Source organism: Melanaphis sacchari, unplaced genomic scaffold, assembly GCF_002803265.2.
Source record: "Melanaphis sacchari strain LSU unplaced genomic scaffold, SCAv2.0 Contig8_pilon_pilon, whole genome shotgun sequence".
In the NCBI taxonomy this organism is placed as follows: Eukaryota; Metazoa; Arthropoda; class Insecta; order Hemiptera; family Aphididae; genus Melanaphis; species Melanaphis sacchari.
The window spans coordinates 3,794,101-3,811,850 of NW_020271635.1; the positions used below are offsets into that span (position 1 = coordinate 3,794,101).

General features: G+C 28.2%; 1 protein-coding gene across 1 annotated transcript in view; it reads left to right on the forward strand.

Moving 5' to 3' along the window:
* Positions 1–5,536, forward strand: part of LOC112602699 — a 14,075-nt gene extending 8,539 nt beyond the window's left edge. Inside the window, exons 4-8 of the mRNA XM_025350913.1 lie at positions 464–517; positions 3,018–3,068; positions 3,490–3,498; positions 4,289–4,388; positions 5,480–5,536. Of these exons, the coding sequence (XP_025206698.1) occupies positions 464–517; positions 3,018–3,068; positions 3,490–3,498; positions 4,289–4,388; positions 5,480–5,495 (230 nt within the window). The 3' untranslated portion in view covers positions 5,496–5,536. The remainder of the gene's footprint in view (positions 1–463; positions 518–3,017; positions 3,069–3,489; positions 3,499–4,288; positions 4,389–5,479) is intronic.
* The last annotated feature ends 12,214 nt before the right edge of the window (positions 5,537–17,750 follow it).

The window sequence follows — 17,750 nt, forward strand, 5'->3', positions numbered from 1 at the left end:
TATATATGAAAATTATACAAGATTTTAGAGAATTTATGTTAATTAGGCATCTTCTATCTATACCGATAAATTGAACTTAAAACAATATTTTACTTCCTTTCATCATTTACTTCTTTGGCATAACCCCTTGAAAATTCACAATAACCCTCATTCTCCTGGATAGAAGGTCTAAAATAAACTGGTGAAAACCGTGTGTATTATGTTGAGACTTGAATTTACTTATTTTCTATCTACCTATATTATTTAAAATATCTAAAAATTATAGTTAATTAACTTTTAGGATATAGAATAAGAAATAATATCAGCATTGTAAGCTAAGTTTGCGTTACTAATAAGGAAATTTAAAATAATACGGTTTTAGTCAACAATCATATCATTAATATGTAATGCTCTATAAATGGTTATGTAATCAAAATGGTTATAATTAATTAAAAATGTAAATACTTTTTTTATTATTATTCAGTTTCTCAAATCATACAAGCTGACTTGATATATCTTGAAAAAAGAAAAACATATAGTAATTTATTTTTTTAATACATTGGATTAATTTATATAATTATATTACTGGAGTTTACGTCAATTAATTGTATAAAAATCGGTCGTTTGGTAAATTGGTCGAAGTATGTTTTTATCGCAAAACATGAATATTAGTTTAAGAACGTTATAATATATAGATACAAATGGAAAATAATCATTATTATACGTTTTGCGATGATAAGTTGAATAACAGCGTATACAAATTTAAACTGTCAGGCTAAACCGTCTGAAAATGGTCCAATACTCGTATTGTACCGAAGTAAAAATCCCTAGAAAAAGGAAGAATATAATAAATATAATGACACCGCTGAGATGATAAATACAACATGTAAAAAATCTAATAATAAAACATTAGTTGATGAATAAATACATATCAAGGATAATTCATAATTTATAATAATTTTCACACATATTATTTTTTATAACTTATATTTTCACACAGATTTTTACATGTTAATTTAAGAAAAATTACGACTAATTTTTTATACGATCAATTTTTCAAAATACCAATTTACCAAACGACAAACTTTAGACGACCAATTGACTGTACCTCGTATTACAGGTGTATTTCCCTGGCACCCCCACCTCCGAATTTCGGATTCAAACCAAGGGCTTTCGTTTGTGCTACGTTTGTGCTGGATTGTGCCCGAGTTTCATCGTTTGTGCTACAACCCTTCAGGGTTTATAAGGGATTATTTGTGGGGGTGCTGGCGAAACGACTGCACCCCCACCTCAGAATTAGGTTAGGTCAAATTTAAATTATGCCATTAGTTTGTGCTACGTTTGTGCTAGATTGTGCCCGAGTTTCATCGTTTGTGCTACAACCCTTCAGGAGTTATAAGGGATTTTTTTGTGAGGTCATAACGCACCCCAAATTCAAAATTTTAGAACTCCAAATGAGCCATTTTATGTTGACACACTACCATTAACAATTATTAATCTAAATCAGTCACGTTGGTTTTGACATTGTTAGTGATTATTTGTACTCTTTTTTCCATCGTTATTGCTTTACTCGTTATTCGTAAAAAAGTTTTTAATATTTTTTATAAGTAGGTGCTCTGGAAATCCTAAAACGAGTACAGCCCCTAGAGTTTTGTCGGAAACTGTTTGTTGTTAATAGGTAAATGTTCTATATGAGTCTTTTGATTATTTCTCGTAGTTTTTAGGTTTAAATTTAACTTTACTCTAGAAGTTTGATTTTTGTAATATTTACGTAAATCAGCGGTTGGTAACCCGCAGCCGGTGAAACAATTTTTCATTACCCACGCGTTAATTTTTGTTCAATAATATTTTTCATATAATTTTCAGTATTAATTAATTCTTTTGGCTTTATAAATAAAAACTAGTCTAATCGTTAATACTTAATGTTTATACTATATAGTTAATTTACAAGTGGAGGTCATTGAACTTCAAAATAACAAAGTTTTAAACAATTTTTTTTTGAGACGCAATTCGCTTGCTTCAATTTTATAGTTGTCTTCATGTATGTCTACATTTCCGGGAATCAGACAATTGGCACAAAAACTTATAGTGACGTTTACAAGTACATATGTATGTAAGCAGACATTTTTTTATTGGGAAGTACAGAAAAAATAAGCACTCCTCAAGCCTTAGTTATAAATGCTTACACGCTGTATTACGAGTTAACAACAGATTTTCAAGCTAGCTGATATCGAAAAATTAACTAATAAACTGCAAGCACAGAAATCGTATAATTTACAAATATACAATTTTTTATTCAATAAAATTTTTTCTAGTAGAATTTGTATCTTTTTTTACTCATATTTCCACGTAAAACGATAAAATGTAATAGCAATAAAATTGTTATATAATATTATATCGTATGTAATTTTTTTTTTTTGTTAATGTGGCCCTTGATGAAAAATTGAAAAAAAATATGACCTACATAGTTAAAAAGGTTACAAGTAATCGTAATTATTGTGAACATCTACTACGATATATAATTAAAAGGCCCCAATAGATAATATTTCCTTTTACAAAATAATCTGTATCTTTAACCGTTAAATGTTAAAATTAAAAACCAAAAATTACAAAAAAAAAAAAAAAAAATGTAAAATAAATAGAGTTTAAAATTTAACAAAGCAGTTATTGACCTGTTCTCTTTAGGTTTATAGGTGATTTTACATTTTTTTTTTTAGCACAAATGTAGCACAAACGAATGGCATAATTTAAATTTGAAAATTCTGAGGTGGGGGTGCAGTCGTTTCGCCAGCACCCCCACAAAAAATCCCTTATAAATCTTGAAGGGTTGTAGCTCAAACGATGAAACTCGGACACAATCCAGCACAAACGTAGCACAAACGAAAGCCCTTGGTTTGAATCCGAAATTCGGAGGTGAGGGTGCCAGGGAAATGCATCTTCGTATTACTGAAGTGCAGAAAAATAATGATGGCGACTGGATGAATCGATCTCCGTGGATCGTGAGTGATTTTTTTTTTTAACTAATACACATTTTACAGATACCAACTGTCGTAAATTAACCGATATAGAATATGACGAAGTAATTATTTGTAAGTAGTTACATTATTTAAATTCTAATATTATTGCTTATTTGCTCATATAAGCATCAACAACAAGGTTATTATTTTATTAGTCGCTTGAGGCTATTGATCGTGGTATTGCGTGTGCGATAGGTCAGTTTTCGTTTCGAAAAACATAATTAGAAGTATCTAATAGCTATTTAGTACTTAAATTCAATTTTGTTTCATATCAAATAAAAAATGATAAAAATATATGTTTATCATGCAAATATAGCTGATGTAGGTAAATTTATACTTATGAGTTATGAGTACGATAAATATTATTATTTTTAATCGGTTTTTTATTACAATTATTTGCATAAAAAAAGAACTTAAATTAAAGTACTCGTACATCAAATAAAAAATAACTGACATTAAATTGTTTATTTTTATTGTTTGGGAATACAAATAGTATACAATTGTAAGTATTATTTATATTATTTAATTAATATAGTATATATTATTTAATTAATAATGTGTACCTAATACTTTAGATACATTAAAAAACGTGGATTTTGGCAATCCTCCCCTTCTCATATGCCAATTTTAAACTTTTTTTTTTTACTTAAAACTAGTTTGCTATTATTATAAAATTATGCAATTATTTTCAAAATTAGGAAAATTATTTTTAGAACTTGTGTGATACAAATTTAATCTCAAATTCAAAATTACGTTAGTGGAACTGGGGAAATGTTCTTCAGTCCTCCTCATTCTAGAAATAATCATAATTTTCAAAGTTTCATCATAATAAACATTTGTGCGCCATTAATTTAACTAGAATTCTCTTTGTTTTCACTTGTTCTACTTGGAAAATCGGTTTCAATAATATTTCCTTAATAAAATTATACTTTTGTTAAAAGATTATTGACAAATTACTGTTGAATTATTATCGTAATGTATTAATATTCTGATAAAATACATTTATTTTTATTTTTTATTATAAACTACTAAACTCGAATCTTAAAAATAAGTGAAAGCTTCCACATAAAAAGGGCTCAACCCAATGCGGGTTATTTCCAAATTCTAAAAGTAAACGTGCAAATACTTACAAATCATTAGCTTTTATTTAGTACCAATTTTGAAGTTCTAGATCTTAACAGGGTGGCCAATTGTATAAGTTCAAAAGATAGAGTGACTTGCAAATTTAAAAAATGTACTTGAAAATGCTTGTTAAATATTGGATTTGATTAGTATCAATTTCGAAATTTTAGATAAAAATGTGAAGTTCAAGAACTTTTTAACTACTTCATGTGCTACATCTCTGCTACAAGTTTTTATTCGGAACTCCATCTCCTTGCACGTGTTTTACAAGTATATTTTCTTTGGATTTATTTATTTTAATATGATAAATTTTCTGCATTCCTGTTAATTTTCTAGAGCAATGAAATAATGCAATTTTTATAATGATTAGCTATGCAGTTGTTATCTATTATTTCTGAGTTACTATACTGTACTATATTATATTTAAAATTGGTGTATGTTTTAAGTGTGTTATTTTCCTTTTAATTTTTTTAATTTATTTACTGACTGCCTATATCTTCATCATTTCCATGTTATATTCTTTAATTTTTACGCTGTCTAATATTTCAAAAAACTGCTGTTAAGGAATTGTTAATTCTTCTTTCTTATCCAGAAGTTCCCACCAAGAAATCTAAATAAGCAACTATTTTACCTCAGGAATTTTTTTAATTAGAATACTCCATGTCTATTGCTGTTCTTGTGACAATTTATACGATCTTATTCATATATTCCTTTTTATTGTAAAGTTGTCATAAATCAAACAGTTTCCGTCTCTATTGCTGCTGTTTGTGTGTAGCTTTTTTATCATTGTAAGTTATCTGCTTTAACATTCAATATTATGGTAAATGCCATACCTACAACAAGCCCCTAAATCAGGGGTGTCACTCGCGGCCCCTGGTAGATATTGATGCGGCCCTCACTTCAATTTAAAAACTATTAACTAATTGTATATTATATATTAATATTACGAGAACAAATTTATCATAAGAATATAAAACTACATAATATTAAACATTAAATAAACTTTAATCGTGTTTAATACTTGTATCTTAGCATAATAGCACGGGCACACATTAATTATAGGTACGAGTGATTAGTGGATCAACTCGAGCCGATTTTGATAAAATATCTTATTATTGGAGATATGTCCACGACATTGATCTCATGTCATTTATCAACAAATAAAAATAAAACACTGTATGTATTAACTATTATTAAAAACTATGCGGCCCGTAACAACTTCTACCCATATGACGTGGCCCAGACTTCACAAAAGGTTGGACACCCCTGCCCTAAATTTCCTATTACGATTAGAAGGGATCACTTTTAATCACGACTACTCGATCACATTAAGTTTATACATTAAATAATATTTTTTACAGTGTTACCAAGTGTTGATGATTCATATGAGGAATATGATAAAATGAAACTTGAGTTTAGTAAGTTTTAAAAAATAATATGTAATCGGGTAAAATTAAAAATAAATGAAAAAATTACTCTATTTTAAAGATAAAAAAAAAAAATGGAAATACTATCTATACAAGAACAATATAGTTACTTATTAATAGCTAGATATTCGTTGTTTTACACAGAATTGAAAATACCAACTTATGCTTATTTTGAATTCTTAAGTAGGTAATAAATAAAAAAATAAAAAAAAACTTATAAGATCCTATTATAGTAATTTCGAGATCTAAAAATGTAAAAGCTAGCATAAAATCTACTAAAAATAGCCTAGTAAATACGTACTAGGATATAAATATAATTTGTATTGTAACTTTACTGTATATCTGTAAAATACAAATTTACCTTTTTTTTTTTCTTTTTTTCCGTTTGAACCGACAGCAGAGGAGGATCTGTGTGAACACTACTACTCCTCTGCTGCCATCGTTTATTAATGTTTAATAAAAAAAAACGTTAATACATGCACATACTTAATAATATACACATAAATAATTATGGTTGATTCATCTTAAAAATAAAAATATTAATACATTAAATACATTACGATTCGATACAATACAATACAATACAGTACAATAAATAACTAAAGTCCGTCAGTATTCGCGGTCCGTTGTCGAGTGCATCTCTGTGTGCTCAGTCAATTGGAGCGGCTGCCAATGCATTATCTCAGCTATCCTTTCGTCATGCTCCTTGCAGCTTAAAATATTGTCAACCATATCGTAAAATGACTGGGTGGCGCGTTGGGAGGCAGCCTGTAGCCGGTCGTTCTCGCTGGACGAGACATCAGAGGGGCCGCACAACAAATCCTGAACGTCTTCCGGGGTTATATTTCGGTTTCCAATAAACATCTTCACTGGCAGCCGAAGCGGATCCCAGTGAACACAATCGAATATCGTGTGTTCCGCAGTGTCCTCCGGGTGTCGGCAGTACAGGCAGGCCGCATCAGGGGCGCGCTTCATCCTGTGTAGGTAGTACCTGAAACACCCGTGTCCCGTAAGAGCCTGCGTTACATGAAACGTGAGGTCTTTGGGACACCTTTTCGTCTATCTTATCAGGTCCGGAAGAATCGTGCGCGTCCAGAAATACAAATTTATCTATATATCAAAGTTATAACATGATGTATTTAACATATCGTGTATGTATTTATTTTTTTATTTATCGGTCAACTTTCGCATGCTATATTTAAAAATAACCACCACCAAAGTTAATTACATGTATTAATTTCAAATTTAAAAAAATGTTTTTTTTTTTATATTTTATGACCAATAATTACAGTGTATATTTTAAGATTAATAGGTATTACATATTAGTGTAACAAGAATAAAATCTATGTCTTGCCAAAAATAATCCTAATTTTTTATTATCAGCTTTTTTAATCATTTTAAATTTATTTATTTAATTAGCAATGAAATTCCGTAAGTATATTATGTTATTATTGAATAAAAATTATAATAAATTTTGTAAAAATTAAATAATTAACTTTGTTTTTGAAATGTTTGGGTTTTTTTTTTTTAAATAATCAAACTGAAATTATGTACAACTTATTTAGAAGACATTTTTTTATTTAATTTAAGCACATAAGCACATTATTATAAACTATAAAGTATATACAAGATTAAAATATAAATTCAATGTTTTAACCATTTGTAATTAGAATCTATATGTCTAATTCAAGTTATTTATTTATTAGAAAAAAGTTTTTTTAATTCAAAATTAACATTTAAACCGGGTAATTTATTTTTAAGTTAATTTAGAATAATAAATCATTATTTATTTATTTCATAGTCAATAGCAGAACTCAGAAGATATAAAATTAAAAATTACATTTTTAGCTCTTTAATATGTATTTAAAAACACAAAAACTAGCTTTAAAAATTTGTAAATAAGCAAAATAAAATTGTCGAGTAAGTTTTTAAATTTTTTATTTTGGTTGAACAAATTTCAATTTTTTTTTAGAATATGGTAGTAAACTAGTAATTAGTAGGTATTTAAAAACTATAGATATTTGGTCCGACTTTAGAACGAAAATACATCGAATCCTATAATTACAGTAAGCTGCATTCAACATTATTTTAAAAATAATCAAATTATTAGATATTAGTAGAATAAATCTATCTGGTACAATCGGCAATAACAACCGTTAATTATGATTAGAAAATAAAAATACATATTTTCGTTTGCATATTTGTATACTTTATTGGGGTTATATTGTATATTTCCTTTATTACGTATAAAAATATGTTTATAATAAGCATTTAGTACCATAAACACATAGCTAAAACTTCTGAGTTCTGATCATTAGTTATTACTTATTTTGATACACATGACTATATGAGTATACTTAATATTTATATGTTGAATGATTTATTTTTTGATAATATATGGTGTAGAAGACTTTAGTAAGTATATGCAACATAAATCATAATAGTACTAGAAAAATTTAAATAGAGTGGAATATTTTTTATTTTTTTATGAAGATGATAGAACTACAAACGGTTTAAGAGGGATGCTCAAAAATTGTCTATTGAGATTTGCATTTACATTTTGTATAAATCTAAAGCTTAAATATAATATTGAAAATTAAAATTAAATTAAGTACCTAATAACTATACGTAGAAAATAATAGGTAGGTACATATGTTAGTCATATAACTTATGTACCTACAAGAGAAAAGTTATTCACTTACTAGTTACTTAGCACGCTCAACCCTATTTTTTCTAGTAATGAATTTATTCAAATTACGATTTTGAAATTTTTAAGTACTCTAAAGAATCATATTTCTATATTATTATTTTATCATATAGGAGTGCCCGCCCATGTGGTGATTAAAACTTCTTTTTTTCTAATAAGAGTCAATACCTATTTTCTATCAATGCAAATGATTATTTTGAAAATTATTGTGATACATATAAATTAAAATTAGTAATTTTTGAACTATTAAATTGTATATACTAAAGTTAATAATCCTTAAAAATGGGTTTATAGAAATTTAAAATAAATGTAATATTGAATCTTTCTACCTTAATGTACAAAATTAAATAACTCAAAATCTATTAGTTTAAATTTCGATTTAGATACATCAATATTTTCAAAAAGTCTGCAAATGCTCAATAATCCACAGCAAAAATAGGGTGATTCTCACATGAAAAAAAAATGTCTGAAATGTTCTAGGATACTCCTTAAAAAATCTAAATACTTAAAAATATGATCTTTTACCGATCATAAATATTTTTATTTTATTTATTACTTTTAGTTAAATTCATTATTAAAAAAAAATATTATAAAATTGATTTAATGCATAAATCATATTGATATATTAATATTTATATGTCTATACGATAAATCATTGATAATCAGTTTCTTGCCTTACCAAAATAGTAAATAATTTTGGGGTACAGTCAATTGGTTGTATGACATTTGTCATTAGGTAAATTGGTTGTTTGGAAAATTAATCGTTTTCAAATTAATATGTATATTATGTAAAAATAATATTTTGTCGTAATTTTTCTTAAAATAATTTGTATAAATAATGAAAAAGTAATATGCTTAAAAATAACTATAAGTTAAGAACTATATCTCTGATGTATTATGTTCACTAAATTTTCTATTATTAAATGTTTTTCATACTCTATTATTGTATTTCTCTTAGCGGTGTCATTATATCATATTTATACCGTTTTCCAGGGGTTTCTGTCCCAGCACAATATTGAACCATTTTAAAGTTCTCTTACGTGCAGAATAGTCCTTTTCATTAACCTTACGCCGGATATTTGACTGGAAAATACTGTACTATTTAATTAAAAATATTTATTTATTTAATTATTATATTTGTATAATAATGCTGTCAATGCTGCAGGTTGTACATTTGTACATACTATTATTCAACTTTTTATCGCAAAATGTGTAATCCGGGATAATATCCACTTGCACCTACATAAAAGTTATAATTTTATTAAACCAGTATTCATGTCTCACGACGAAAATATACTACGACCAATTTCATACAACCAATAGACGTAACAAGAGCTACAATTTTTAGTATCTAATGATAATAATTTTACAAATACATTTTATTTTAGAAAACGATGATCTGAATCCTATAGATGATGGTAATACTTTAATAATTTTTTCTATGGTTACGGGCACAATAAAAAATACGTACGGTTGATGACTGTCTACCGTGAATTGATTTACTGTTTTACGGTATTTACAGAGAGTAGTCATTACATTTTGAGTTGTATAATTTGATGTAATATAGTATCAATATATATTATTATAATAATTAAATACTAATAATATAATAAATGCAATATTTTTGGGAAAAAAATGTATCATTCTACTATAATACTAAAAGAAAAATAAATGAATTCAATAACTATAACAAATAAATATATTACTTATAGTGATAAAACTGACAGTCCGTTTCTGCTTAGAGTCGTTTTTCGTAAAAGATTTGTCATTGAATACAAACTTAGCAACACTTTAATAGTGACTCGACATCTAATGTACAGTAGAGCGATACCAATTACCTACTTTACTTTTTTTTATCTTTATTTAACTATAGTAATTATATAAGCTTTATATGTTTAATTTTCATAGACTATAATCTCACATTCAATAAGTTGAAAAGTAGTAAGTGGTCCAACTATTTATGATATAATTATATAGGCATATTATTACTCCGAAAATAATTTCAAGACTATTATTTTACTATCATTTAATATAAATTATAATAGAGAGATTTATATTTTATAAAAATAATTGTAATTTTTATTTCAGCGAGTTTAATTGTTATAAAAATTGAAAAATTAATCATACCTACAAAATTTTTTTAATACGACTTTTAAAATATTAAATTAGCATTAATATTTTATGAATTTGAATTTCGTACAAAAAGTACTTTTTTTTTTTTTTTTTATTTATATTATAATAAGACATTCCTAGCCTATAAGGCTATCTACATCTATGGATAAATAACATAATTTTTTTTTTTTTTTTTGACTAATTTAAACATGATATAAGTATTTACAATTACAATTAAGAGCGATAATTACAGTAGTGACTAGTTATTTAATAGCATTATCGAATAAGATCGTGCGGGCGACCGCGTTTTAGTCGTCTTTGAGGTGGTGGTCGTATGTGTAAGTTGAAGTGTATTGAGCCAGTTGATTTTTGGAGTGAACTGTGGAAATTTTCTGCTAGAGCTTTTATATGATCTTGAATTTTTATGATTCGGAGGTCTTTATGTAGATTTTCGTTGCGTATGAACCATGGTGCGTTTGTTATTATTCTTAATACTTTGTTTTGGAAAATTTGTATTTTTCTTAAGTGTGTCACTGAGCAGTTTCCCCAGATAGGACAAGCATAGGTAATTAGTGAGCGTAATAATTGCTTGTAAATTAATATTGAGCATTTTTTTTGTATGACTGATTTTTTGTTTAGGATAGGAAATAGCATTGAGAGGCGCTGGTATGCTTGTTGTAATTTAGAAGCTATGTGAGGCCCCCAGGTTAACCTCTTGTCCAACGTGACACCAAGGTACTTGACAGAAGACTGCCAAGGTATGGAATCGTTGCCAAATCTTAGAGGTGGTGGAGTGGAATAGCGACGTAAGCTAAAAATGACTGCTGAGCTTTTTGAAGCGTTTATGTGTATTTTCCAGTTATTGCACCATGATGCTAATAGATTTAGGTGATCTTGTAAGTTGTTTGTTATCGCTTCGACGTTGCGGGATTCACTGTATATTGTTGTGTCGTCTGCAAATAGTGCAATGTTTGTACGTGGTGACTGTGGTATATCAGAGATGAATATATTGAACAATATAGGTCCCAGTTTGGACCCTTGAGGTACACCAGCAGATATGGTCCGAGGGACAGAGAAATTATCATTAATTCTAACTGAGAATTGCCTATTTGTTAGAAAGGAATTGATAATATCAAATAAGTACTTCGGTGTATTGAAAGATTTTAGTTTGTATAAAAGGCCTTTGTGCCATACTTTATCGAACGCTTTCGAGACGTCTATAAATACGGCACCAGTATGGCAATGTTTTTCAAATGAATTACTAATATGTTCAGTTATGCGAAAAAGCTGTTGTACTGTCGAGTGATTGGATCTAAACCCAAATTGAAATTTTGGGATAACATCTGCGCTGTCCAAATAATTTTGTAGTCTCGTATGAATAACTTTTTCAAAGATTTTTGATAAGGAGGTAAGTAAACTTATCGGTCTGTAGCTATCAGGATTTGATTTATCCTTACCAGGTTTTTTTATTAGTATAACAGTTGCTAACTTCCAGCTCTGTGGAAAGTGTCCAACACGTAACAAAAAATTAAATAAGGAAGTTATAAAGACGAGTCCTTTGGTAGGAAGTTTCTTAAACATGATGTTGGTTATATGGTCGTGACCCGGGGCTTTTTTGTTGGGTAAATTTTTGACAATTAGCTTAATTTCATTTGGTGTAACATAATCCATGCATGTTTGAACTGAATAATCAGGTAGGTCCAAAAACTTGTGGACCCGACGTTCATTATTAATATTAGTAATTTGGTTGGTAGAAAATGTGTTGTATAACATTTCCGAAAAAACATTACATTTATCTGTATCAGATATAACTAGTTGATTTGCTGAACGAAGAGGGGGGATTATGTTTATTTCTTGGTTTAGTAGTCTTTTGGTCTCCTTCCATAAATTTGAATCTCCCGGGTACATATTTAGTAGATAGCTATTATAAGACGACACACGATTGTTTTGTAAGGCCGTTCTAACTTCCTTAGTGAGTTTGTTCAGTAATTTTTTATTTGCCGTATTTCTTTGGTTTTGCCAAATGCGTCTAGCATGGTGCTTACGTTGAATTAAGGAAAGTATATATGGAGGTAGAAAGCCAATGTCTTTAATATTATGTAGCGTAGGCTTAGAACACGCTCGTGCGGCGTCAGCAATGACTGCGGTTAGGTGTTCAGACATTTGTTCTGCATCTTGAATCGTAGGTATAGTTTTAGGTATTATTAAGTTAGTATTAATTTGATTGGAGAATATATTCCAGTTTGGTTTTCCTTTAATTAGAGTGTTGTTTGACTGATAAGATTGTGAAGATGAATTAATTGTAATTTTAACCGGGATATGGTCTGAGTCTAACTCTGCGAGAGCTTCTTGCGTGCAATTAAAATGAATTGATTTTAATAATAAAATGTCTAAGATATCTGGCTGTCTATTACAATCTGAAGGAAAATAAGTAGGCTCATTTGGAGCGTTAATAGCATACGGCGTGTTGGCTATAAAAGATAGTAATTTGGTGCCATTCGGATTAATAACACGACAGCCCCAATTAGTATGTTTTGCGTTTAGATCGCCTGCCATTATAATTGAGTTATCTAGACTCATTATTTTGTCATAGTCAGAAATGTGCATTTGACGGCTGGGAGGTTGATAAGCACTGACGATAGTAACGTATCTATTATTTAATTTAATTTGCACTGCTACGGCTTCTAGGCACAACAGATTAAGATTAGAAATTACTTGTTGTTTAATTTGGGCACGAACGAGAATAGCAACACCACCCATAGCCCGTGATTGTGTGACACGATCTACGCGATGTAAAATATAATTAGGGAATTTAATTTTGTCTGAGCTTGATAAGTGTGTTTCTGTTATACAAGCGATATCAATATTATGATGAGTAAGGAAGGCTAGTAGAGTGTTCCTTTTATTTTTTAGTCCGTTGGCGTTCCAGTTTAATAGAATGGTATTATGGGGATCCATTTGAGTTTAGATTTACGCTATTAAGGATGGCTGGCAGATTTTCTATTATTTTCTGCAGTAATTGAGAAACGAATGTGTTAATTAAGGGTAACAGCGTTTTCATGAAGTCGTTATCTGTGTTGTTTAATGGTTTATCTTGCAATTTATTTTTGGTTGCGGCAGCATATGAACGTTTGTCGGTCACGTCATTTTGTGTATTATTAGAGATGTTTACTGGGATTTTGAATTTCGTATGATTGCTTGGAAGATGGGAAGCGACTTTTTTGTTATTATTTTTTTTGGAAATTTCTTTATAGAAGGTACAACCTCTGTAACTCGCTGGGTGATCGCTAAGGCAGTTTACACATTTTGGTGGAGTTTCAGTTTCTTTAGGACAAGAGCTATAGTGGTGGTCACCTGCGCATTTGACGCATCTAGGTGGTAAGTGACAAAACTTTTTTGTATGTGAAAAACGCTGGCAGTTTGTGCATTGAGGAATGCCCTTGGAAGGTTGCCTTGGTTCTACCGCTACAACACAGTGCAAGAGTCTGTTTAGAGAGTAAATCTCAGTAGATAATTTGGATAGCAATACCGCTACGATAGGTATTGGAGTTTTGAATTTGTTTTGAAGACGAGTGACTGAGGCTACTTCGAATTTCAGTTCTACGAGTTCTTTATATATACAAGCTTCTGATATGTTCACAGGGAGGTTCCTAATGATAACGGATAGTTGTTTGTTTTCTGGGAACTGGTAGGTGTGGTATTCTATACCGGAATCATCGAAGAGCTTTGTTGCGGTTCTATAATCGTCGATAGAATTCATGTTTACTTTTAGAGCAGACTTTGTGTTCGCGATGGAGAATTCGTCGAAGGTTATGTTAGCTAACGATGTATGAAAATTTTCATAATCAGAAATATTGTAAACGTAAATAGGTGGTATTTTTGTTCTAACCTGTGATTCTTGAGTACTGACTTCGTCTGCGGTGCCGTCCGTATTGTCGTTGACATGGAGAGTTAGAAGTGGAGCAAATCTATTTTTGCTTGTATAAGGTGGAGTGAGAGCAACACTACTAGTTCTTGTATTTTTTTTTTTTGATGTATCTGGAAGATTGCGATCTTGAGGAGAACTGCTATTATTTTTAGGATTCATTGAATAAGTTTAATTAAAGAACACAAACGTTGGGATTGAACAGAGCGCTGAGAACAACCTGTCGCGGCGGCTACTGATAACCAACTGACAAAAAGTACTAAATGCAAACACTGAATTACATTTTTTCCAAACACACATTATTAATTACATTAGTAAATTATACCATAAACTTACACATTATTATAAAATTTTTATAATTTCCTTAAAATACATTATTTTTTAAAAATTTAAAAAGTATTAACATTTTCTATCGTTTGATTTAGAATTTGTAGTGAACAATGAAAATTTCATGTCATATTTGATTAGATTGAAGAAACAAGGTAAATTATTTTTAAATGAATATCTTTATATGTAACAATATTCTTATATATATGCCTACATTATACAATATTTATAGTTTATGTTAATACATTTTATGTTTACTTCAAGAAATTATAATAGTTGCTAATATTTAAATACATATTTAATCAAAAGTATATCGGTTCAAAATTTTTAAAAAGCTTTGCTTAAATTTGATGTTATTAGTTTATCATACTCATTGATTAGGACGATTAGGTTGTGGCTTATGAGTTTTGACTTAAGTGTAAAAAGAAATGACGTTTTGCTGTGGATTACTACTTACTCTTAGCTGTGAATGTTTCAATTATTATTGTGATCATTTTTTTCCTTACCTGTATGACCAGAAAATATATTCAAACTATATATATACTAGCCACTAGGTACAACTTTCGTTAATTTTTATTATCTGAGTGTTTACCTTGAGGAGATAAAAATAATTCCACTCGTCCAAACAGACTTAATTTTTTTGTAAAAATTATTACCTTCATCCAAACGACCACATAATATTTTTTGCATTTTTTATCTACTTGACTTTCTTCTTCCATTCACATTTTGGGCATTCCATTTTCGATCAAAAGTGTAACTACCCTTCACTGATTCAATTTTCAACCAAAATCCGTACCCTTACCTATTGGCTATTAGACTAAAACAAAATGTTTAATAATAATAAATAATATAATATATTTTATTACTTAAAGACTCAAGTCTCTAGAGAAAATTATTAAAACTATAAGTTGTATAAAATGTTATAAAATAAAATATAGAAAATTATTTAAAATATAATATATTTATATATTAACATTATTTTTATGTTGATATGCGTAAATGTGTTATCCATATTCGTTAGAAAAGAAAAGAAAAATAGTTTAAAAAAAATGATGGGTTAAATGGTCAAAAAAAGCAACACTGAGCGGGGCAGCTTATGTAAAATTGATATATCGGAAATATCATCTATACATCAAATCAGAAAGTCAACAATATTATTTATTTACACGCGAATCGCGATACGTTAAATATTAGCATTAGGCAACCAAATTTAACACGGATGTATTTTGTACGGGTAACGAAGTGCACGGGAATGGCTATAGTATATCTATAAGTATGATGGTAGTTGCGATCACGTCACAATTTAAGACGACGACCGCCAATCAAATAATTGATGACAAATTTTATATATAGGTTTTAATAATTTTCGATATGTATAAAATAAAGTATTTATCAAGCTTTTTTTTGGTCAAAAGGGAAAGGGTACGTTTTTGGTTGAAAACGTTAGAGTTAAAATTAAGTTTTAAAAAAAATTAAATAATAAAAGTTTTGAAATAACTTAATACTACACTGCTATCTTTTTTATAAACTATAAACTACCTATATCGGCTATACCTATTAGGCAACAAGTCGATTTTCATTCAATTTTAAGTATGATTAATATGATGTTACCCAGTGTCGGCCTGGCCAAGGCAGCTAGGCAGCAATCGCTGCCTGGGTCCTCGTCTTTTTTTTTATTTATTTAAAATGACAAATATACAATCTATATGTATAATGTATTACATTAATTTAATTTAATTATAATAAATACATTTTTTAGTATAGGAATGGGGCGCTTCAAAATAGAATCCTACCTGGGCTCTTTAGAACCAGGCCGACACTGATGTTACCATTTTTTAAAATTTTAAAAATGAAATTGTGTAAATATTTATTTTTTTTTTTTTGTAAAACGTAAATGAGATATTCTAATTGCTAAAAAATCTTATTATTTATTAAATATATTATTAGTTTACCACAAAGGTACTTAAGGTGATACAGAACGTATAAGTTACTATATATACCTACCTTATACCTATTATACAAAATTAAAAATTAAATAATTATAAATTGCAAAATATAGGTATGCCTCTTTCATTGTTGATTTAACTTGAAAACATTATTATTATTATTTAAATACTTAAGAGTATCAAAATAATCATTTTCTTAAATTAATGGAAACTTAATTTGATTAATTATCATTTATTATGTTTTAAGGATCTGTTGGATTTCATCATGATTATCATAAATCAATGTATATTATAAGAAAAGAAAAATATTACCCAAGTAAGTATTATTTTCAATCATGTATTTTTTAATATAACTTACATGTTTATTATATCGAATATGAAATAATACATATCCTTGGATCTAGATATAAAAATATTTATAATTATTTAAAAAATGTTTTAAGTCACTAATAGGTATTTTATCTATGCTATTATAAAGTATAAACAATAAGAAAATTAAAAAAAAATATACTACAAAGTAATTCAAAATTGTCTAGATTTATTTTACGATCTATAGGTTGACTTTTTAAACAAATACCACGATACCACGTGGAATCACATTATGTCCCAGTGCACCAAAATTGGAATGAAAAATTATTTTCTAAAAATTGCTATGATTCCTCACATGTATCAATAGGTATATGTATTTTATCAGTTTTATCAATGTGCATAAAATTATGTCCATAGTCTTTACTATATAACTTAATGAGATATAATTTATTAGAATTTCACAATTTATTAATAATAATAAAATTGTATGTTTTCTGTTGTCAATAGTATTTTTACAGGATTTTTTTGGAGAGAATGTTTTTTTATTATTTGTTCAAAATACATTTTTACTAAACACCTATAAATATATTTTCGTAGTATATTAATACATAGATTATAGTTACAATTTAACATTCATAAATATTTAATTAGTATGTGTATATAATGTAAAGTATATATACATATATTTATGTAAAATAATAAACGTAAAAACTTTAAATTCTTGTTTATAGTGTTTTTAAATTATAAAAATAATTAACAACGTTATAATCAATGAGCATATTTAGGAGAATAAAATAATATTATTTGAATTCCATAACTTTTCCAACATACAATACACATAAATAATTTAAAATACTTTTTGAAAGACTTGTAAAACGT